At 47.1% G+C, this 23,020-nt stretch overlaps 1 protein-coding gene across 10 annotated transcripts in view; it reads right to left on the bottom strand.

Annotated features, from left to right (window-relative positions):
* spega (striated muscle enriched protein kinase a) overlaps nucleotides 1-23,020 on the bottom strand; it is a 237,721-nt gene that overhangs the window by 40,082 nt on the left and 174,619 nt on the right. For all 10 annotated transcript variants that reach the window (XM_059967544.1, XM_059967547.1, XM_059967543.1 and 7 more), the window contains 8 exons: nucleotides 19,375-19,543; nucleotides 17,710-17,809; nucleotides 15,152-15,352; nucleotides 11,933-11,993; nucleotides 10,471-10,548; nucleotides 4,636-4,808; nucleotides 3,238-3,264; nucleotides 1,513-1,665 (listed from right to left, as the gene is read on the bottom strand). In XM_059967544.1, the coding sequence (XP_059823527.1) occupies nucleotides 1,513-1,665; nucleotides 3,238-3,264; nucleotides 4,636-4,808; nucleotides 10,471-10,548; nucleotides 11,933-11,993; nucleotides 15,152-15,352; nucleotides 17,710-17,809; nucleotides 19,375-19,543 (962 nt within the window). The remainder of the gene's footprint in view (nucleotides 1-1,512; nucleotides 1,666-3,237; nucleotides 3,265-4,635; nucleotides 4,809-10,470; nucleotides 10,549-11,932; nucleotides 11,994-15,151; nucleotides 15,353-17,709; nucleotides 17,810-19,374; nucleotides 19,544-23,020) is intronic.

A 23,020-nucleotide genomic window follows, 5' to 3' on the forward strand; every position in this document is an offset into this window, starting at 1 on the left:
TGCCCCCAGCACATCCTTAAATCGTGTTGGCTGTTATGTCGCTTTTCACTGGATGTTTTGTTGTACATATAATAAATAAATTAATCTGAATCTGAAATGATTCTATAGACAAGCCAATTCTGAATCCATGTAGCCGTTTTCCTGGATGCCATGTCTTCTGAATTTCTGGACGAGCCTACCATGGGGAACTTTATTGAGCTCCTTATTAAAATCCATGAACACCACACCCACTGTTCTACCTTCATCAATGTGCTTTGTCGCATCTGCATTGGAAAAAGACGTCTGGCTAACCACTCGTCTATGTCTCTAATCTTGTACACTTCTATCAAGTCAACTCTCCTTCTTCTTCACTCTAAAGAGAAAAGCCCTAGCTCGCTCAACCTATCCTCATAAGACATGCTTGCTAATCCAGGCAGCCTCCTATAACTCTCCTCTGCACCCTCTCTAAAGCTAACCCATCCCTCCTCTGAGGTGACCAGAACTGAACATTATATTCTAACTGAGGTTTTATAGAGCTGCAACATTACCTCATGGCTCTGGAACTCCATCCCATGACTAATGAAGGCCAACACATCATACATCTTCTTGACCACCCTATCAACTTGTGCAGCAATGTTGAGGGATCTACGGACCTGGACCCCAAAATCCCTCCACACTGCTAAGAATCCTGCCATTAACTCTGTACCTTGCCTTCCAGCTCGACCTTCCAAAATCAATCACTTCACACCTCTCCAGGTTGACCTCCAACTGCCACTTCTCAGCTCAATTCCACATTTTCAGAGTGCTATTGTAATGTATGACACGCTTTTACACTCTCCACAACTCAACCAACTTTAATGTTATTTGCAAACTTACTAACCCAACCCTTCCACTTCCTCTTCCAAGTTATTTATAAAAATCACAAAGAGCAGGGGTCCCAGAACAGATCCCTGCAGAACATGACTAGTTTTCGGCCTCCAGGCAGAATATAGTCCATCTCCTAACATTCTCTGCTTTCTCTGGGTAAGGCAGTTCTGTTTCCTTGGATTCCATGCTACCTGACATTCTGGATAAGTCTACCATGGGGAACTTTATCAAATGCCTTATCTTTCAAAATAGGGATTGGGAGGAACAGCTGAAATAGGGAGTGAGGGTGAGCAGAACTGTGTCGGGGAGACAAGACTTGAGAACAGTCTCGTTTGCAGCAGCCAGTGTTACATCGGCAGCAACCCAGGTTCGATTCCTGCCAACGTTTGTAAAGAGTTCCTATATTTCTCCTGTGACCGTGTGGGTCTCCTCTGGGTGCTACAGATTCCTCCAACATTCTAAAGGCGTATGGGTTAATAGGTTAATTGGTCACATGGGTTCACAGGGTGGTGTTTGCTCATTAGGCCAGAAGGGCCTGTAACTGTGCTGTATCTCTAAATAAAGAACAGAGGCTCAGGTTGTAGCAAAAGGAGTGATAATGTAAGTGGGAGGGTGTTGTCAGCTCCCTGTCACTATGACACCCATGGTCGGCACTCCTATACGCACTGCCTGTCCTCCACCAGTAGCCTGGTGACGAAGTCCTTTGACTCCTGGCTCAGGTCCGTGAACATCTTCTCCTCGAAGGCCACATCGTAGTTCTTCACGTTCAACAAGGTAGACCTGTCGTTCTCTCCGGCGAATGGCGAGATCCCTGTCAACCTGCAGAGGCAAACATGCCCCATGGTCAGTTCAGCAAACTACCAATCCCCCAAATTCAACAACATATGCTCAGTGGCCAATTTATTACATACACCCGGTGAACCTGGAGTGACCTTCTGCTACGGTAGCCCATCCACTTCAAAGCTTCGATGTATTGTGCATTCAGAGATGCTCTTCTGTGCATCGCTGTTATAACATGTGGTTATTTGTGTTACTGTTGCCTTCCTGATAGCTTGAACCAGTCCGGCCATTCTCCTCTGACCTCTCTCATGAACAAGATGTTTTCACCCAAAGAACTGCAGTTCACTGGATATTTTTTTGAATTCTCTATAAACTCTAGAGATTGTTGTGAGTGAAAATCCCAGGAGATCAGCAGTTTCTGAGATACTCAAACCATCCTGTCTGGCATCAGCAATCATTCCATGGCCAAAGCTACTTTAATCACATTTTTTCCCCATTCTGAAACTCTTGACCATGTCTGCATGCTTTTATGCATCGAGATTGTCTGATTAGACATGTGCATTAATGAGCAGGTGTACAGGTGTACCTAATGAAGTGGCCTCTGAATGTATGTCAGTGATAACAATCTGATTCACAAAGAAAGTTTCTACTTTTGTAGAAAATTAGAGAGATTTGATATGTCATTAAAGACTCTGATGAATATCTACAGATGCATTATTGAAAGTACCCAGACTGCATCAGGCATAGTAAAGGAATTCCAACACATTCCATCAAGAGGCTGGATGCAGCCTGGTCCAATATGGGCACAGGCCTCCTCACTGATGACAACATCTACAGGAGGCACTGCCTCAAGGAGGTGGCATTTATCGTTGGGAATCTCTGCTATTAGGGCCATGCCTCTTCTTGAAGCTACTGTCAGATAGGAGGTACAGAAGCCTATAGTCCCACACCACCAGGTTTAAGATCCCGTCAACAAGTTAATTTGTGAACCAACTCGAAAATCTTAACTATACGTTGGCAACGGAACACTACGGACCACCTGTTGCACTGTATGATTGCATTTATTTTCACTAATGCTATAAGACTATTGAATAGCATGATAAGGTAAAGTATTGGTCTCACAATCTACCTTGTTGTGGCCATCCACTTACTGTCCTCCTGTACTGCCTTTTCCCTGTAGCTGTTACACTATAAGTCACTCTGTAATTGCTTTACCTTGTACTACCTCAATACACTATTGTAATGAAATAATCTGTATGGCCGTATGCAAGGCAAACTCGTCTCTATACCTTGGTACTGTAATAATAATAAACTAACCTAAGTGGTCATGATAGATTTGAACTCATATTCCACAAGGATGGGTCTTGCCCACAGGTCACCCCTAGGGTGTTTTGGTTGTTTATGTAAATGATGCATTTCATTGTATGTATCAACAAACTTGTGATAAATAGTTAAATTTGAATCTGAATCTAAATCTGAATGGGTTTGAAAAAAAGAATTGGTCTTGATTGAACAGTGGAGCACAGCTGATGAGCTGAATCTCCTAATGCTACTCCTATATCTTATGGAAAGTTGAGGCAACATAACTGTGAGAAAGAGGATACCACTTACCCAATGTAGGCGATGACTCCCATGGGCCTGTGGATGGAATTAGACAAACAATGAGCAGCATTTTCTGACAGAGGAAATGATACTCAGAGAACATAGAACAGTTCAGCATAGTAAGGCTCCTTGGCTCTGATGTTCTGCCAACCATTTAACCTACTCTAAGACCAATATAAGTCTTCCCTTCCACATAGCCCTCCATTTTTCTATCACTCATGTGCCTATCTAAAAGTCTCTTAAATCTCCCTAATATATCTGCCTCTAGCACTACCCCTGGCAAGGCATTCCACACACCCACCACTCTGTGTAAAAAAAAAATCCTACTTCTGACATCCTCCCTATTCCTTCTATTATGTCTCCTCATATTAGTCATTTTCACCCTGGGAAAAAGTCTCTGGCTGTCCACTCAATCTATGCCTCTTATCATCTTGTACACCTCTATCAAACCACCTCTCATCCTTCATTCCTAGCTTGCACAACCTATCCTCATCAGACACGCTCTCTAATCCTGGCAGCAACCTAGTAAATCTCCTCTACACCCTCTCTGAAACTTCCACATCCTTCCTATAATGAGGCATCCAGAACGGGACCAATACTCCAAGTGTGGGCTAACTGGGCTTTTACAGAGCAGCTCTTGAACTCAATCCCTCGAACAAAGGGATTCAGAGGATCCCACCCCAACTACACTGAGGGAGTGCAGCAGAGTCGAGGTGCTGTGGGTCAGGAGAAGCGTTAACCTGAGCTGCTGCCTGTCTTCCCACCCCGGTGACAATGAAGATGTAAAAAAGAAGATGAGAGCCCTCCACAGATTACTGATCAATATGTCACCCTTGGGTGCACATAGGTAACCTCATAATTGTTCCAGAGCTGTGGATTAGTCAGGCTGCTGTAATTACTGAGTTTTACAGACACATACATACACAGAATCACACACACTTGGTGTCAGACACACACAGATAGAGCCTCTCAAAAAACACACAGAAATGTACAGAGACACACAGACCCAAACACATACACACTCACAGAACCACAGAGGCTTAGACACACACACTAAGAAAATTCAGACATACTCATATAGGTATGCACAAACACACACACACACAACACACAAACACAACACACACACAAACACAACACACAAACATAACACACAAACACACACACACGCAAACACAAACACACACAACACACAAACATAACACACAAACACACACACACGCAAACACACAAACACACACCACACACACACACACACAAACACAACACACAAATGCAACACACAAACACACACACACACACACAAACACAAATGCAACACACTCACACACACACAACACACACAAACACAACACAACACACACACACAACAAACACACAATACAACACACACACAATGGTCCATACCAGATGTCGGTGCCCCGTGAGACGGGCGTCTGATTAACTATCTCTGGTGAGACATACTCAGGTGTTCCGAACAGACAGTACTGTGGTGTGTCCGGAGTGAACTCTTGAGCGTTCCCGAAGTCACAGATCCGGATGTTCTCACTGGCCAGGTCAGCCATGAGGATGTTATCAGGCTGTCAGCAAATGACAGAAAGGGGGGAGATGGATTACACACACTGAATGGACCATGAGACCCGCTAACCTTTCCTAATCTCTTTGCTGTTGGTTTTTTTTTGTTTGTAGTTGGTTTGTAGAAATGCATAAAAAAATTAATTAAAAAAAAACAACAACCTTTCCTAATCCCCGGAATTCATCCCACTACCCTGCTCTCTCACACACTGGAATGGTTAAGACTACTTGATGTGCAAAGTGGAAGGGTGATCCTATAAGGGCAGACAGAAGGAGTCACACGGCTTCATTAGGGGTTTGAGGAGTTGAGGGATTTTAAGAGTTTGTTAACAAAGAGTCTTACAAATTTTTATAGACGTACCTTGTAGAGTATTCTGACAGATTGCCTCAAAGTTGAAAGTAAATATAATATCAAAATACATATGATTCACCATATACAACCCAGAGATTAATTCTTATGGGCGTACACAGTAAATCCAAAAAACACAATAAAACCAATGAAAAACCGTCAGAGCTTGAGAAGGAGAGGATTTGCGGGCTTTTTCAGTTTTTTAAATGTCCAACCAATTGGGAGCGGAGGAGCTGAAGACAGCTGGCCAGCTAGTGCATGATAAAAGAAGTCCGGTCTAGCGAAGCGGCCATCGTCGGAGTGGAGTGAGTTAGGGTAGGACAGATTTGGCTCAACAGGCTTCGGCGTGAATAGGCAGAGACAAGAGTACGTTCCAGTAAGTTGTTGTTCTTTTTTCTCTCATTCGATTTTTTTTTAACTAGTAAGTTTAGAGAGAATGCCAGGCAGGATGTTGGAATGCTCCTCTTGCAGGATGTGGGAAGCCAGGGAGACCTCCAGTGTCGCTGACAACGACACCTGCAGGAAGTGCATCCAGCTGCAGCTCCGAACAAACCACGTTAGGGAACTGGAGCAGGAGCTGGATGACCTCCGGATCTTTCGGGAGAATGAGGTGTTTATAGATAGTAACTACAGGGAGGCAGTTACGCCAAAGGAGCAGGGCACAGGTAATTGGGTTACTGTCAGGAGAGGGAAGGGGTAAGGGCAGGCAGAGCAGGGCTCCCCTGTGGCCATTCCCCTCAACAACAAGTATACCGATTTGGATACTGTTGGGGGGAGTTTGATTTACCTGGGACAAGCTGCAGCAGCTGGATCTCTGGCACTGAGTCTGGTTCTGCAGTGCAGAAGGGAGGGAGGAAGAGGAGAGCGGTAGTGATGGGGGACTTGATAGTTAGAGGTACAGACAGGAGGTTCTGTGGTCGTGACAGAGACTCCCGGATGGCTTGTTGCCTCCCTGGTGCCAGGGTCAGGGAAGTGGGAGGGGGAGCAGCCAGATGTCATGGTAAACATCGGTACCAGTGATGTAGGAAGAAAGAGTGAGGAGGTCCTGAGGAGTGAGTACAGAGAGCTTGGTAGGAAGTCAAAAAGCAGGACCTCGAGGGTGGTAATCTCAGGGTTGCTACCTGCGCCACGTGCCAGTGAGGGTAAGAGTAGGATGCTCTGGAGGATGAACACGTGGCTGAGGAACTGGTGCAGGGGGCAGGGTTTCACATTTCAGGATCATTGGGACCTCTTCTGGGGTAGGAGGGACCTGTACAAGAGAGACGGGTTACACCTGAACTACAGGGGGATCAATATCCTTGCAGGGAGGTTTGTTAGTGCTGTTGGGGAGGGTTTAAACTAGATTTGCAGGGGGATGGGAACCAGAGTGTCAGAACAGATAGTGGAGTGGAGGAAAATAAATGATGTTAAACTTTCATGCCAAGTCACAAATAGAAGGGTTGTGTGTGGTGGTAATAATCTTCTGAGGTGTGTCTATTTCAATGTGAGGAGTATTGTGGGGAAGGCTGACGAGCTGAGGGTGTGGATTGACAGGTTGAATTATGCCATTATAGCCATTAGTGAAACTTGGCTACAGGAGGGGCAGGACTGGCAGCTCAATGTTCCAGGGTTCCGATGTTTCAGATGCAATAGAGGCAGAGGGATGAAGGGTGGGGGGGGGGGGGGGGGGGTGGTGGCACTGCTAGTCAGGGAAAATGTTACAGCAGTGCTCAGGCAGGACAGATTACAGGGATTGTCTACTGAGGCCATATGGGTGGAGCTGAGAAACAGGAAGGGTATGACCACATTAATGGGGTTGTATTATAGACCACCCAATAGTCAGTGAGAATTGGAGGAGCAAATCTACAGAGAGATAACAGACAACTGCAGGAAACATAAAGTTGTGATAGTAGGGGATTTTAATTTTCCACATATTGATTGGGACTCCCATATTGTTAAAGGTCTAGACGGGTTAGAGTTTGTAAAATGTGTTCAGGAAAGTTTCTAAATCAATATATAGAGGTACCAACTAGAGAGGATGCAATATTAGATCTCCTATTAGGAAACGAATTTGGACAAGTGACATAAGTGTGTGTAGGGAAACACTTTGGGTCCAGTGATCATAACACCATTAGTTTCAACTTGATCATGGATAAAGATAGATCTGGTCCTCGGGTTGAGGTTCTAAACTTGAAAAATGCCAAATTTGAAGAAATGAGAAAGGATCTAAAAAGCGTGGATTGGGACAGATTGTTCTCTGGCAAGGATGTCGTTGGTAAGTGGGAGGCCTTCAAAGGAGAAGTTTTGAGAGTGAACAGTTTGTATGTTCCTGTCAGGATTAAAGGTAACGTGAATAAGAATAAAGAATCTTGGTTTTCGAGAGATATTGGAAGTCTGATAAAGAAGAAGAGAGAGATGTATGGCAGGTATAGGCAACAAAGAGCAAATAAGGTGCTTGAAGAGCATAAAAGTTACAAGAAAATACTTAAGAAAGAAATCAGGAGGGCTAAAAGAAGACATGAGGTTGCTTTGGCAGTCAGGGTGAAGGATAATCCTAAGAGCTTCTACAGGTATGTTAAGAGCAAAAGGATAGTAAGGGATAAAATTGGTCCTCTTGAAGATCAGAGTGGTCGGCTATGTATGGAACCAAAAGAAATAGGGGAGATCTTAAATGGGTTTTTTGCATCTGTATTTACTAAGGAAACTGGCAAGGAGTCTATGGAGATAAGGCAAACAAGTAGTGAGGTCAGGGAACCTATACAGATTAAAGAGGAGGAGGTGCTTGCTGTCTTGAGGCAAATCAGAGTAGATAAATCCCCAGGACCTGACAGGATAGTCCCTCGGACCTTGAAGGAGACTAGTGTTGAAATTGCAGGGGCCCTGGCAGATACATTTAAAATGTCGGTATCCACGGGTGAGGTGCTGGAGGATTGGAGGATAGCTCATGTTGTTCCGTTGTTTAAAAAAGGCTCTAAATGTAATCCGGGAAATTATAGGCTGGCAAATTTGACGTCGGTAGTAGGTAAATTATTGGAAGGAGTACTAAGAGATAGGATCTACAAGTATTTGGATAGACAGGGACTTATTAGGGAGAGTCAACATGGCTTTGTGTATGGTAGGTCATGTTTAGCCAATCTATTAGAGTTTTTCGAGGAGGTTACCAGGAAAGTGGATGAAGGGAAGGCAGTGGATGTTGTCTACATGGATGTAAGGCCTTTGACAAGGTCCCGCATGGGAGGTTAGTTAGGAAGATTCAGTCGCTAGGTATATAATGGTGAGGTAGTAAATCGGATTAGACATTGGCTCAATGGGAGAAGCTAGAGAGTGGTAGTGGAGGATTGCTTCTCTGAGTGGAGGTCTGTGACTAGTGGTGTGCCACAGGGATCAGTGCTGGGTCCATTGCTATTTGTCATCTATATCAATGATCTGGATGATGATGTATTAAACTGGATCAGCAAATTTGCTGATGATACAAAGATTGGAGGTGTAGTGGACAGTGAGGAAGGTTTTCAAAGCTTGCAGAGGGATCTGGACCAGCTGGAAAAATGGGCTGACAAATGGCAGATGAAGTTTAATGCAGACAAGTGTGAGGTATTGCACTTTGGAAGGAAAAGCCAAGGTAGAACATACAAGGTAAATGGTAGGACACTGAGGAGTGCAGTAGAACAGAGGGAACTGGGAGTACAGATACATAATTCCCTAGAAGTGGCGTCACAGGTAGATAGGGTAGTAAAGAGAGCTTTTGATACATAGACCTTTATAAATCAAAGTATTGAGTATAAGAGTTGGAATGTTATGGTGAGGTTGTATAAGGCATTGGTGAGGCCAAATTTGGAGTATTGTGAGCAGTTTTGGTCACCGAATTACAGGAAGGATATTAATAAGGTTGAAAGAGTGCAGAGAAGGTTTACAAGGATGTTGCCGGGACTTGAGAAACTGAGTTACAGAGAAAGATTGAATAGATTAGGACTTCATTCCCTGGAGCGTAAAAGAATGAGGGGAGATTTGATAGAGGTGTAAAAAATTATGATGGGTATAGATAGAGTGAATGCAAGCAGGCTTTTTCCACTGAGGCCAGGGGAGAGAAAAACTAGAGGACATGGGTTAAGGGTGAAAAGGGAAAAGTTTAAAGGGAACATTAGGGAGAGCTTCTTTACACAGAGAGTGGTGGGGGTGTAGAATGAGCTGCCAGTTGAAGTGGTGAATACAGGCTCACTTTTAACATTTGAGAAAAACTTAGACAGGTACGTGGATGAGAGGGTGTACGGAGGGATATGGGCCAGGTGAAGGTCAGTGCGACTAGGCAGAGAAATGGTTCGGCACAGCCAAGAAGGGCTAAAAGGCCTGTTTCTGTGCTGTAATGTTCTGTGGTTCAATGGTCTGCATCCAGGAGGATGGACAAATAACCAAGTGTGCAAAAGGCAGCAAACTGCAAATTCAAAAAATAGTAATAATAAAAATATAAGCAATAAATATCGAGAACACAAGAGTAAGAGCCCCTGAAAGGGAATCCATAGGCTCTGGGAACAGTTCAGTGATGGGGCAAGTGAAGTTGGGTCAAGTTATCCCCCCTGGGTTCAAGAGCCTGGAGGTTGAGGGGTAATAACTGTTCCTGAACCCAGTGGTGTGAGTCCTGAGGCTCCTGTACCTTCTTCCTGATGGCAGCAGTGAGAAGAGGGCATGACCATTTGGTAAGGAGGCTGTGATGCTTCACTCCCAAATGAGCTCAATGCCTTTATGCACGCTTTGAAAAGGAGAATAAAACTACACCTGTACAAAACCCTGGAGCATCTGGTGACCCAGTGATCTCTGTCTCGGAGGCCGATATCAGAACATCTTTCAAGATGGTGAACTCTTTGCAAGGCATCAAGCCCCTGATGGTGTACCTGGTGGGGCTCTGAAAACCTGTGCTAATCAACTGTTGAAGGACATCTTCAATCTCTCACTGCTACAACTGGAGGTTCAAAAGGGGACAATCATACCAGTAGCCAAGAAGGGCAGGGAGAGCTGTCTCAATGACTAATGCCCAGAGGCTCTCACATTTATGTGATGAAGTGCCCTGAGAAGTTGAGAGGGATTGATGGTGAGGGGGGGATTTGAGGGAGGGGTAAGGGGAGGGAAATGGATAGGGATATAAGGGGAGAAGAGAAAGAGAGGGGGGGAGGTGAGTGTGGGGGATTGAAGGGAATTGAAGTGACATAATTATAAATTCTCCAACAGTCCATATGAATGGGGAGGCTGCTTCCCGTATCAGTACAAATGAGAGCTAGCAGAGCCCCAGGCCATGTGTTGAGAAGGTGCCTGCTTTTGGGACACAGAAAGTGGTGGTGGGGGCTTACCTTGATGTCCAGGTGAAGGATGATGTTCTGGTGCAGGTATCTGATTCCCTCTAGTATTTGTTGGATGTAGAACCTCACCTGGTCAAAGAGACATTGGTCAGTGCTGCAGTCAACCCCACCCCCGAACCAGAACCTCCCCATAACCCACCCCTCACACAGCACCCAGCACACCAGTCCCTAGTTATCTATCTGTCGGGGTTTCCTTGGACCAAGTGCAAGATGGGGTGCCTCCAAGGTCTGTTCAAATCCCACCATGGGAAGTTGAGAATTTGAACTTCATTTTAAATATGAAACACATTCTAAACACATACAAAGTGCTGGAGGAACTCAGCAGGTCAGACAGCATCTTCTGAGGGGAATAAACAGTTGATGTTTTGGGCCAAGACCCTTCATTCGGACTGATGAATATCTGAATAACTCTGGAACTTAAAACCCAGCAGCCTAACAGAGGGATATAATCTGATATCTTTACCCAGCCCAGCCTGTGTGTAACCCAGGCCAACAGCAATGGGGTTGACTTAAACCTCTGTGAAATGGCCCAGGAGGCACTCAGTTGAATGAAGACAAGGGGTGTCCTATAAACTTGGAGAGTGTGTCCTGCTGAGTACTCATTATCTCCAGTCTCATCCCAACCGAGAATGGTTCCTCCCAAAAAAACACACCACTGAGTACATAGATCATCAAGCTCATCAAGCTATGACATTGTGTCGATCAGCTCCATGATCAACCTAATCATTCCCTCCCGTGGAGCTTGCCGTCTTTCTTTCATCCACTTGCTTGCTTAAGATGTTAAATGTTTCCAATTTACTTGGCTCTACCATCAACCTTGGCAGTGCATACCAGGCAACCACCACTCTCTGTGTAAAAAAACTACCTCTGACATCCCCTTACACTTTAATTTCAATATTAATGGTTTTATTAACCTGATCATTATGCCTTCTCATATTTGCCCTGGGAAAAAGTCTGGTTATCCACTCTGTCTTTGTCTCTTATCATCTTCTACACCTCTAATAATTCACGTCTCATCACCCTTCACTCCAAAGTGAAAAGCCCTATCCTCATAAGATATGCTCTCTAATCCATGCAGCATCCTGGTAATTTTCCTCTCCACCCTCTCGAAAGCTTCCACATCCTTCCTATAATGAGGCGACCAGAGCTGAACACAATAGTCCAAGTGTGATCTAACCTGGGTTTTATACAGCTGCAACTTACTTCGTGGCTCTTGAACTCAATTCCAAAAATAATGAACACCATACACCTTCTTAACCACCCTATCAACTTACACAGCCGCTTTGAGGGATCTAAGGATTTAGACCCCAAGATCCCTCTGTTCCTCCACACTGCTAAGAATCCTGCCATTAATCCAGTACTCTGCCCTCAAGTAAGGTGAGACTGAACTCCTCTACCCCACTTGCCCTCCTTGGGTGACCATACTCACACACTCACAAGTCTCACTGCTCACCTCAGCTTCCAAAACAACGGGTTTCTTGATCAATCGATCGAACAGTTCCTCCTGAGCACAGCTGCGGTCGGAGTTAAGGGCAGTGGAGACTTACTAAGGCATTGCCTGGGATGGAGCAGTTTAGTTAACGAGAGAGACAGTACAGATGTTTCAAAGGTACATTTAATGTCAGAGGAATGTGTACAATACACATCCTGAAATGCTTTTTCTTTGCAAACATCCATGAAAAACAGAGGAGTGTCCCCAAAGAATGAATGACAGTTAGATGTTAGGACCCCAAAGCTCCCCCTCCCTCCCACATGTAAGCGGCAGCGTGCAAGGATCCCCCTCCCCCCACCACAAAAAAAAGCATCGGCACCCGCCACCGAACACGCAAGCATGCAGCAAAGCCACAGCAAAGACAGAGACTTGTAGCACCCCAAAGACTACTTGTTCACCCAATATTCAACGTACCACAGGCTCTCTCTCTCTCCCCCTAATAAGGAAGAAAGCAGTGTCTCCATTTCACAGACCTAGATCTGTTCTCCCTGGAGCAGAGGAGGGGACTTGACTAGATTATATAAAATTCGGAGTGGGTGTAGATCAGGTAGGCTGCACCAAGCTTTTCTCTTTATTTACGTGGATAGGAAAGGCACAGAGGGTGTCACAGCAGTGTATTTGCTAGCATAACTCTATTACAGCGCCAGCTATCAAGGTTCAATTCCACTGCTATGTGTATGTTCTCCCTGTGACTGTGTGGGTTTCCTCTGGGTGTTCTGGTTCCCTCCCACATTCCAAAGAATTATGTGTTATGGTTCTTAAGTTGTGGGCATGCTGTTTGCACCAGAGGCATGGTGATATTTACAGGCACATTCTCGAACTGTGTCGGTTGGTGACACAAACAATGCATTTGACTGCATGAACGTGTCCGTTCGGCACGGACGAGAAGGGCCTAGATGGCCTGTTTCCGTGCTGTAATTGTTATATGGTTATATGATCCAGATGGCACAATGGTCACCTGAAATAATGTGAGCAGATTTTGGCCCTTATCTAAGAAAGGATATGCTGCCACTGGAGAGGGTCCAGAGGAATTTTACAAAAATGATCCTGAGAATGGAAAGGTTAACATGAAGAGCATTTGACAGCTCTGGGTCTGTACCCGCTGTACCCAATGAGGGGATTCTCATCAAAACTTAACAAATTTTGAAAGGACAAGAAAAGAAAATCTGCAGATGCTGGAAATCCAAGCAACAGCCACAAAATGCTGGAGGAACTCACAGACCAGGCAGCCTCTATGGAAAAAAGTACAGTCGATGTTTTGGGCCGAAACCCTTCGGCAGGACTGGAGAAAAAAGCTGAGCAGTAGATCTGAAAGGTGGACTGAGGGGAGAGAGAAACGCCAGGTGACAGGTGAAACTTGGAGGGGGAAGGATGAAGCAAAGAGCAAGGAAGTTGATTGGTGAAAGAGACAGAAGGCCACGGAAGAAAGGAAAAAGGGGAGGAGAAGGAGCATTCGAGGGAGGCAATGGGTGGGCAAGGAGATAACATGAGGGAGGGACAAGATGATGGGAAATGGTGAAGGGGTGGGGGGGGGGAAGAGGCACTATTGGAAGTTTGAGAAATCGATGTTCATGCCATCAGGTTGGAGGCCACCCAAACGGAATATAAGGTGTTGTTCCTCCAAACTAAGTGTGGCCTTATTACGACAGTGGAGGAGGCCACAGATGGACATATCAGAATGGGAATGGGAAGTGGAATTAAAATGGGTGGCCACTGGGAGATCCTGCTTGTTCTGGTGGATGGAGTGCAGATGCTCGGCGAAGCGGTCTCCCAATCTACGTCAGGTCTCACCAATATACAAGAGGCCACAGTGAGAGCACCGGACACAGTCAATGACCCCAACTGACTCACAGGTGAAGTGTCGCCTCACCTGGAAGGACTGTTTGGGACCCGGAATGGTAGTGAGGGAGGAAGTGTAAGGGCAGGTGTAGCACTTGTTCTGCTTGCAAGGATAAGTGCCAGGAGGGAGATCAGTGGGGAGGGAGGAATGGACAAAAGATTCACGCAGGGAGCGATTCCTGTGGAAAGCAGAAAGTTGGGGGGGGGGGAGAGGATGTGTTTAGTGGTGGGATCCAGTTGGAGGTGGCGGAAGTTTCGGAGAATTATGTGCTGGACGGAGAGGCTGGTGGAGTGGTGGGTGAGAACAAGAGGAACCCTATCCCTGGTAGGGTGGGGGGGGGGGAGGATGGTGTAAAAGCAGACGTGCATGAAATGGAAGAGATGTGGTTGAGGGCAGTGTTAATGGTGGAGGAAGGGAAGCCCCTTTCTTTGAAAAAGGAGGACATCTCCCTCATTTGAGAATGAAAACCCTCAGCCTGACAGCAGATGCAGTGGAGACGTTGGAATTGAGAGAAGAGGGTGGGATGAGGTATAGTCCAGGTAGCTGTCAGAGTCCGTTTGTTTATAATAGACAACGGTGGTTAAGCTGTCTCCTGAGCTAGAGGCAGCTAGATCGAGAAAGGAAAGGGAAATATTTGAAATGGACCAGGTGAATGTGAGGGCAGGGTGGAAGTTGGAGGGAAAGTGGATGAAATCGATGAGTTCAGGAAACAGCACCAATGCTGTTGTTGATGTAGCATAGGAAAAGTGCGGGATGGTCACCAGTAAGGCCTGAAACATAGACTGTTCCACGTAGCCGACGAACAGGCAGACCTAGCTGGGACCCTTGCAAGTACCCAAAGCTACCTCTTTTGTATGAAAGATGTGGGAGGACTAGATAGAGTGAATATGGACAGAATGTTTCCTATAGTGGGGGAGTCTAGGACCAAAGGGTACAGCCTCAGAATAGATGTATGTCCCTTTAGAACAGAGATGGAGAGGAATTTATTTAGCTAAAAGATAGTGAATCTGTGGAATTCATTGCCACATACAGCTGTGGAGGCCAAGTCATTTGGTATACTTAAAGCGGAGGTTGATATATTCCTGATTCGTAAGGGTGTCAAAGGTTACAAGGAGAAGGCAGGAAAATGGGGCTGTGAGGGAAAATAAATCAGCCATGATGGAATGATGGAGCAGACTCAATGGGCTGAATGGCCTAACTCTGCCCCTATGTCTTATGGTCTTATCCCACTGACTGGGATTGGGCATCGCCTATCGGACCCTTTTGGCCCACCCCGGGTCTGAGGTTGGGCGGTGCTATCTTCCCCAGCCCTGGAGACAGGGCCCACACGGAGAGGATACAGTTCCAGGATGATGGTGACGCTGTTCTTCTTCTCGAAGGCATCGTGGAAATAGACGATTCTCTCATGGTCAAGACGGGACAAGATCTCGAGCTCCCGAATGGCATCTTCCCGGGGAGTGGCGCGAAAGGAGATCAACTTGGCCGCGTAGTCGAGGTTACTGCTCTTCTCCATGACCTGCTTCACGCAGGAAAACGCACCGCTTATGGTGAAGGGAGGAATGGATGCTAGTTAAATGCAGTGTACTCAAACACACCATTTGATCTTATAGAACCCTTGAAAACAAAAGAATACTTTGCCACGCATTTCTCTAGAGATAGAAGTGAGTCACAGATTTAGAGAGTCATCGAGTACTACAGCCTGGAGAAAGACCCTTCAGCCTCAATGGTTCTTGTCAACTGAGCATTCTCTCTGCTAGTCCCAGTTGCCCGCATTTGGCCAGAAACCTCTGTGAGACACCCCTCACAATTGTACCCGCCTCGCTCACTTCCTCTGGCAGCTCATTCCAGGTACTCTCTATCCTCTGTGTGAAGAAGTTACCTCTCAGATCTCTTTTAAATCTCTCCTCTTACTTTGTATCTGTACCCTCTAGTTCTGTATTCACCAACCCTGCCAAAAGACAGTGGTTGTCTGTTTTATCCATACGCCTCTATGTGGTCACCTCCATGCTCCAGCATGGCCAGTCACTCCCTATAACTCAGGGAGACCTGAATGAGGGCAGTGTGATCATGTGTGCAGCACATTATCTTCTGACTGGGCACTTACAGCCTTCCCAACTCAACAACAGATGCAAAAACTTCAGGTTGTCAGTGCTCTACTCTGCATCTCACACTCCCTGTGTCCTGATTCCATTCCCCTGAGTTTGATTAGAAGCACATCAGATTGAACAGTCTGCAACTACTAGAAATCTGAGATAAAGACAGCACTCAAGTAGGCCAGGCAGCGATAAGATCTCAATGCAGAGAGGTGTCTGGGATCAGATTTGATCTCATTTGGTATCATAAGAAATAGATTGGGTGATTATTTTTTGAATTTCAATTTGTGGGATCTTTCCATGTTCAAACCAGCCTCCACCCTTCCTGTTTCCCACACTGTGCTAGCCTTCCCACCACTGAGGACATCTTCAGAAGGTGCTCTCTCTCTCGCTCTCTCTCTCTCCCCCCTCTCCCTCTGTGGTCTCCAGCTCTCTGATTCTTCACCTCTTACAGCTTTTTAGTTCATCACTCATCCCCCACCCCCTCACCTGGTCTCACCTGTCACTTGCTAATTTGTATCCCTTCTCCACCCCTATCTTCTTATTCTGGCTTCTACCCCCTTCCTCTCCAGTCCCGATGAAGGATCTTGGCCCAAAACATTAACTGTTTATTCCACTCCATAAATGCTGCCTGACCGCCTGGGTTCCTCTAGCACTTTGTGTATGCTGTCCACTTAAGCTAGTCCCATTTGCCCATGTTTGGCCCATCTCCCTCTAAATCTCTCCTATTCATGTATCTGTCCAAAGGCTGTTACTGTGCCTGTCTCAATTACTTCATCTGGCAGTTAGTTCTGTAAGCTCACCACCTACTGTGTGTGAAGAAGTTGCCTCTCAAGTTCCTATCAATCTTTTCCCTCTCAGTGTAAACCTACGCCCTTTAGTTCTTGATTCCCTGAACCCTGGCAAAAGACTGTGTGCATTACTGCAACTATATCCCTCATGATGCTATATACTGTGCCTCAATCTCCAATGCTCTAATAAAGACCTAGCCTCTCCCTATAACCCAGTCCCTCAAGTCCTGCCAACATCCTCATAAATCTTTTCTGCATCCTTTCCAGCTTAATGGCATCTTTCCTCTAGCAGGGCAGCATGATGGCATAGCAGTCAGATCAGAAAATCAGGGTTCGATTCCCACTGCCGCCTTTAAGAAATTTGTACATATTCTGGTAGTGGCATGGGTTTTCTCCAGGTGCTCTAGTTTCCTCCCACATTCCAAAGATGTACAGGTTAGGGTTAGTGAGTTGTGGACGTGCTAAGCTGGCACCAGAGGTATAACGACACTTGCAGGCTGACCCAGCATATCCTTGGACTGTGTTAGCTGTTAATGTAAACAACGTATATTTTAAGGAACACGATAAATAAATCTAATCTTCAATTGTTAGAGCAAGTTGTTCAGCAGAAATCTGGCCCAGAATCAGTTAAATAAGTGGGCAAAGAGATTTGTACGTTGGAGCCCAGAAATGGCCTGTCTGGCGTTGGAGGCCCATCAGCGTGCATGGATGGGGTTGTGGGAAAGAGGCTTGTTGGTTTGTTCTACTGTTGCTCTCATTGTTTGTTGGCTGTATTACTCTGTTGAACATTGTGGGCAAGCTATGTTGGAGCTGAAATGTGTGGCAACACTTGCAGCCACATCCTCAGATGGTGTTGGTTGTGAACTAAACCACTGTATGTTTTGATATACATGTGATAAATAAATGAATCCGAATCCTCAGATTGTGTTGGTTGTGAACACAACTGACACATTGCACTGCATGCTTTGATGTACATGTGACGGACAAATAAATCTAATCTGATTGAACACTCACCGGCCGATCTCTTGGTGGATGTCATAGTAGTCAGTCAGCAGTCTCATCTTCCGTAGGATTGTCTCTTCATCATCCATTGCTTCGGTGCTCTCAGCTTTTCCTGGGAGAGAGGAAGGAATCAGGGAATGTCTGCGATCTGACACTGCTCTCAGCCAATCAATCATTCTTAATCTCGATTCATCACACTAGCCAATACAGGAAACCTTAGCAGCTAGCGTAACGCCTTACGTAACGCTTGTAATTGGGGTTCGATTCTCGCTGCTGTCTGCAAGAAGTTTGTACGTTCTCTCTGTGACTGTGTGTGTTTCCTTCCACACCCCAAAAGCGTACAGGTTATGCTTAGTATGCGGTGGGCATGCGTGGTGACTCTTGCGGGCTGCTCCCAGCACATTGCTAGACTGTGTTGATTGTTGACACAATATGTTTGTGAACTTCGCTATATGTTGCGATGTTTTTGATGTATATATGACCATCAAAGCTAACCTTTAAGATCTATATTTTTATCCTTAAAGATTGCAAACAGCAACTTACATTGAACATAAGAATATAAGGACATACTGTAAGAACTTGGAACAGGAGTCTCCTCCATCATTCGATAAGATCATGGCTGATTTGGTCATGAGCTCAACTCCAGCGACCTGCCTTTTCCCCAAAACTGTTACTGCAATAACCGCTATGCAAAAATCTATCTAACTGTCACCTGATCATGCAATGCATGATACTGAGCTACAGACTGTTCAGGGAAGGTTTAATGGACCAGTTTCTTAGATGCATGGGTTACCTTACAAGGAAAGAGTAATAGACTCATAGGGAACAGAAACAGTCACTCTATCTTTTCTCTTTGGAGTGAAGGAGGATGAGAAGTGACTTGATGAGAGGTGTACAAGTGCTAAAGGCATAGATTGAGTGGACAATCAGAGACTTCTTCCCAGGGTGGAAATGGCTAATGATTTTACGGTGACTGTGGTCAGTAAAAGGGTGTTGAGATAAGTTTTTTCACAGAGAGTGGCGCTGACATGGAACACCCTGCCAAGGGTGGTGGTAAAGGCAGATACATTAGGGGCAGACGGATGATAGAAAAATGGAGGAATATGTGGAAAGGAAGGGTTAGAGTAGGTTAAGGGGTTGGCACAACATCGTTGGATGAAGGGTCTGCAGTGTGTTTATCTATCTGTCTGTTTACTTATTTATTTATATTTCCAGATACAGCATAGACAGGCCCTTCTGGCCCAAGGACCCATACTGCCCAGCAACCCACTTATTTAACACTAGGCTAATCACAGGGCAATTGACAATGACCAATTAATCTACTAACTGGTACATCTTTGGGAGGAAACCGGATTAAGTGGAGAAAAAACACACGGTTCACAGGGTAAATGTACAAACTCTCAACAGACGGTGCAAGAACTGAAAGCTGACCTCTGGAATGCCCCGAGCTATAAGAGTGCTGCGCTACCCACTGTAGCTCCTCTATTGTCATACGTTGTACGTTCTATGTTATACATTCTATGCAGTGTGTTGAATGTTCTAAGCCTTATGTTCTATATTATACAATCTATGCCGTATGTGTAGGTAGCATGGTGAATCAGGTTCACGATGGCACCATCTCCAGTCTCCTGTGCCTCGGGACACCTCCATGTGAGTGGGTGCTACCCCATGTCCTACCCTTCTGCACAGTCAGCTCTGCCTTGCAGGACACCTCTCCGGCCAGGTTGCGGGCCGTGCAGGTGTAGACGCCGCTGTCGGATGCGGTGGTGTTGAGGATCACCAGGGAGCACTCGCTGTCATCGTACACAAAGGACAGGTGACTGCTCTCCTCCAGCAAGGTGTCGTCCTACAGAGAGAATGGCAGAGAAATACGGTCACTCATTGGCCCACGGGGTCAAAGAGGGCGGAGCTGGGAGGTGATCAGACTGTATGGGTTGTTGGAGGAGCAGTCACGCGGGGAAAGTTCAGAATGGGTGGGTCTGAGGGCTGGTCAATAATTGGCTGGAAAGTCATTATGTTCGGGATCATAAGTCTGTCATTGGTTGGAAGGCTAGTGTGGGTGGGGCAGATTTGTGGTCAGTAATTGGCAAGAAGTCATATGAGTGAGTGAGAGTGTGTGTGTGTGGGCAGAGGGGTGGCTGATGCACTCAGCTATTGGCTAGAGGGCACTGTGGGTGGGGCAGAGACTTGGTCATTCATTGGCCAAAGAATGGTGTTGGTAGGACTGTGTTGATCCGACTTGGCTAAAAGTCTTGTGTAGGCAGGGCCAAGATGTGGTCAGTCATTGCCTTGAGGGTTTAGTGTAGGCCGGGCTGGGATGTGGTCAGTCATTGCCTCGAGTTGTTTAGTGTAGGCCTGGCTGGGATGTGGTCAGTCATTGCCTCGAGGGTTTAGTGTAGGCCGGGCCAAGATGTAGTCAGTCATTGCCTTGAGGGTTTAGTGTTGGCCGGGCTGGGATGTGGTCAGCCATTGCCTTGAGGGTTTAGTGTAGGCCGGGCTGGGATGTGGTCAGTCATTGCCTCGAGGGTTTAGTGTTGGCCGGGCTGGGATGTGGTCAGTCATTGCCTTGAGGGTTTAGTGTAGGCCGGGCTGGGATGTGGTCAGTCATTGCCTTGAGGGTTTAGTGTAGGCTTGGCTGGGATGTGGTCAGTCATTGCCTCGAGGGTTTAGTGTAGGCCTGGCTGGGATGTGGTCAGTCATTGCCTTGAGGGTTTAGTGTAGGCTGGGCTGGGATGTGGTCAGTCATTGCCTCGAGGGTTTAGTGTAGTTCTGGGCCAAGATGTGGTCAGTCATTGCCTCGAGGAATTAGTGTAGGTCGGGCTGGGATGTGGTCAGTCATTGCCTCAAGGGTTTAGTGTAGGCCGGTCTGTGATGTGGTCAGTCATTGCCTCGAGGGTTTAATGTTTATCCGGGCCAAGATGTGGTCAGTCATTGCCTCGAGGGCTTAGTGTAGTTCTGGGTCAAGATGTGGTCAGTCATTGCCTCGAGGGTTTAGTGTAGGCCAGGCTGGGATGTGGTCAGTCATTTCCTCGAGGGTTTAGTGTAGGCCGGGCCAAGATGTAGTCAGTCATTGCCTTGAGGGTTTAGTGTTGGCCGGGCTGGGATGTGGTCAGTCATTGCCTTGAGGGTTTAGTGTAGGCCGGGCTGGGATGTGGTCAGTCATTGCCTCGAGGGTTTAGTGTTGGCCGGGCTGGGATGTGGTCAGTCATTGCCTTGAGGGTTTAGTGTAGGCTTGGCTGGGATGTGGTCAGTCATTGCCTTGAGGGTTTAGTGTAGGCCTGGCTGGGATGTGGTCAGTCATTGCCTTGAGGGTTTAGTGTAGGCCAGGCTGGGATGTGGTCAGTCATTGCCTCGAGGGTTTAGTGTAGGCCTGGCTGGGATGTGGTCAGTCATTGCCTCGAGGGTTTAGTGTCGGCCGGGCTGGGATGTGGTCAGTCATTGCCTCGAGGGTTTAGTGTAGGCCGGGCTGGGATGTGGTCAGTCATTGCCTCGAGGGATTAGTGTAGGCCAGGCTGGGATGTGGTCAGTCATTGCCTCGAGGGTTTATTGTAGGCCAGGCTGGGATGTGGTCAGTCATTGCCTCGAGGGTTTAGTGTAGGCCGGGCTGGGATGTGGTCAGTCATTGCCTCGAGGGTTTAGTGTAGGCCTGGCTGGGATGTGGTCAGTCATTGCCTCGAGGGTTTAGTGTCGGCCGGGCTGGGATGTGGTCAGTCATTGCCTCGAGGGTTTAGTGTAGGCTGGGCTGGTATGTGGTCAGTCATTGCCTTGAGGGTTTAGTGTAGGCCGGGATAAGATGTGGTCAGTCATTCCCTTGAGGGTTTAGTGTAGGCCTGGCTGGGATGTGGTCACTTATTGCCTCGAGGGTTTAATGTAGGCCGGGCCAAGATGTGGTCAGTCATTGCCTCGAGGGTTTAGTATAGGCCTGGCTGGGATGTGGTCAGTCATTGCCTCGAGGGTTTAGTGTAGGCCAGGTTGGGATGTGGTCAGTCATTGCCTCGAGGGTTTAGTGTAGGCCAGGCTGGGATGTGGTCAGTCATTGCCTCGAGGGTTTAGTGTAGGCCAGGCTGGGATGTGGTCAGTCATTGCCTGGAGGGTTTAGTGTAGGCCAGGCTGGGATGTGGTCAGTCATTGCCTCGAGGGTTTATGTATGCCAGGCTGCGATGTGGTCAGTCATTGCCTCGAGGGTTTAGTGTAGGCCGGGCTGGGATGTGGTCAGTCATTGCCTTGAGGGTTTAGTGTAGGTCGGGCTGGGATGTGGTCAGTCATTGCCTCGAGGGTTTAGTGTAGGCCGGGCTGGGATGTGGTCAGTCATTGCCTCGAGGGTTTAGTGTAGGCCAGGCTGGGATGTGGTCAGTCATTGCCTCGAGGGTTTAGTGTAGGCCGGGCCAAGATGTAGTCAGTCATTGCCTTGAGGGTTTAGTGTTGGCCGGGCTGGGATGTGGTCAGTCATTGCCTTGAGGGTTTAGTGTAGGCCGGGCTGGGATGTGGTCAGTCATTGCCTCGAGGGTTTAGTGTTGGCCGGGCTGGGATGTGGTCAGTGATTGCCTTGAGGGTTTAGTGTAGGCCGGGCTGGGATGTGGTCAGTCATTGCCTTGAGGGTTTAGTGTAGGCTTGGCTGGGATGTGGTCAGTCATTGCCTCGAGGGTTTAGTGTAGGCCTGGCTGGGATGTGGTCAGTCATTGCCTTGAGGGTTTAGTGTAGGCCGGGCTGGGATGTGGTCAGTCATTGCCTCGAGGGTTTAGTGTAGTTCTGGGCCAAGATGTGGTCAGTCATTGCCTCGAGGAATTAGTGTAGGTCGGGCTGGGATGTGGTCAGTCATTGCCTCGAGGGTTTAATGTAGGCCGGGCCAAGATGTGGTCAGTCATTGCCTCGAGGGCTTAGTGTAGTTCTGGGCCAAGATGTGGTCAGTCATTGCCTCGAGGAATTAGTGTAGGTCGGGCTGTGATGTGGTCAGTCATTGCCTCGAGGGTTTAGTGTAGGCCAGGCTGGGATGTGGTCAGTCATTGCCTCGAGGGTTTAGTGTAGGCCGGGCCAAGATGTAGTCAGTCATTGCCTTGAGGGTTTAGTGTTGGCCGGGCTGGGATGTGGTCAGCCATTGCCTTGAGGGTTTAGTGTAGGCCGGGCTGGGATGTGGTCAGTCATTGCCTCGAGGGTTTAGTGTTGGCCGGGCTGGGATGTGGTCAGTCATTGCCTTGAGGGTTTAGTGTAGGCCGGGCTGGGATGTGGTCAGTCATTGCCTTGAGGGTTTAGTGTAGGCTTGGCTGGGATGTGGTCAGTCATTGCCTCGAGGGTTTAGTGTAGGCCTGGCTGGGATGTGGTCAGT

The sequence above is a fragment of the Hypanus sabinus genome, chromosome 4 (genome assembly GCF_030144855.1).
Source record: "Hypanus sabinus isolate sHypSab1 chromosome 4, sHypSab1.hap1, whole genome shotgun sequence".
Classification (NCBI taxonomy): Eukaryota; Metazoa; Chordata; class Chondrichthyes; order Myliobatiformes; family Dasyatidae; genus Hypanus; species Hypanus sabinus.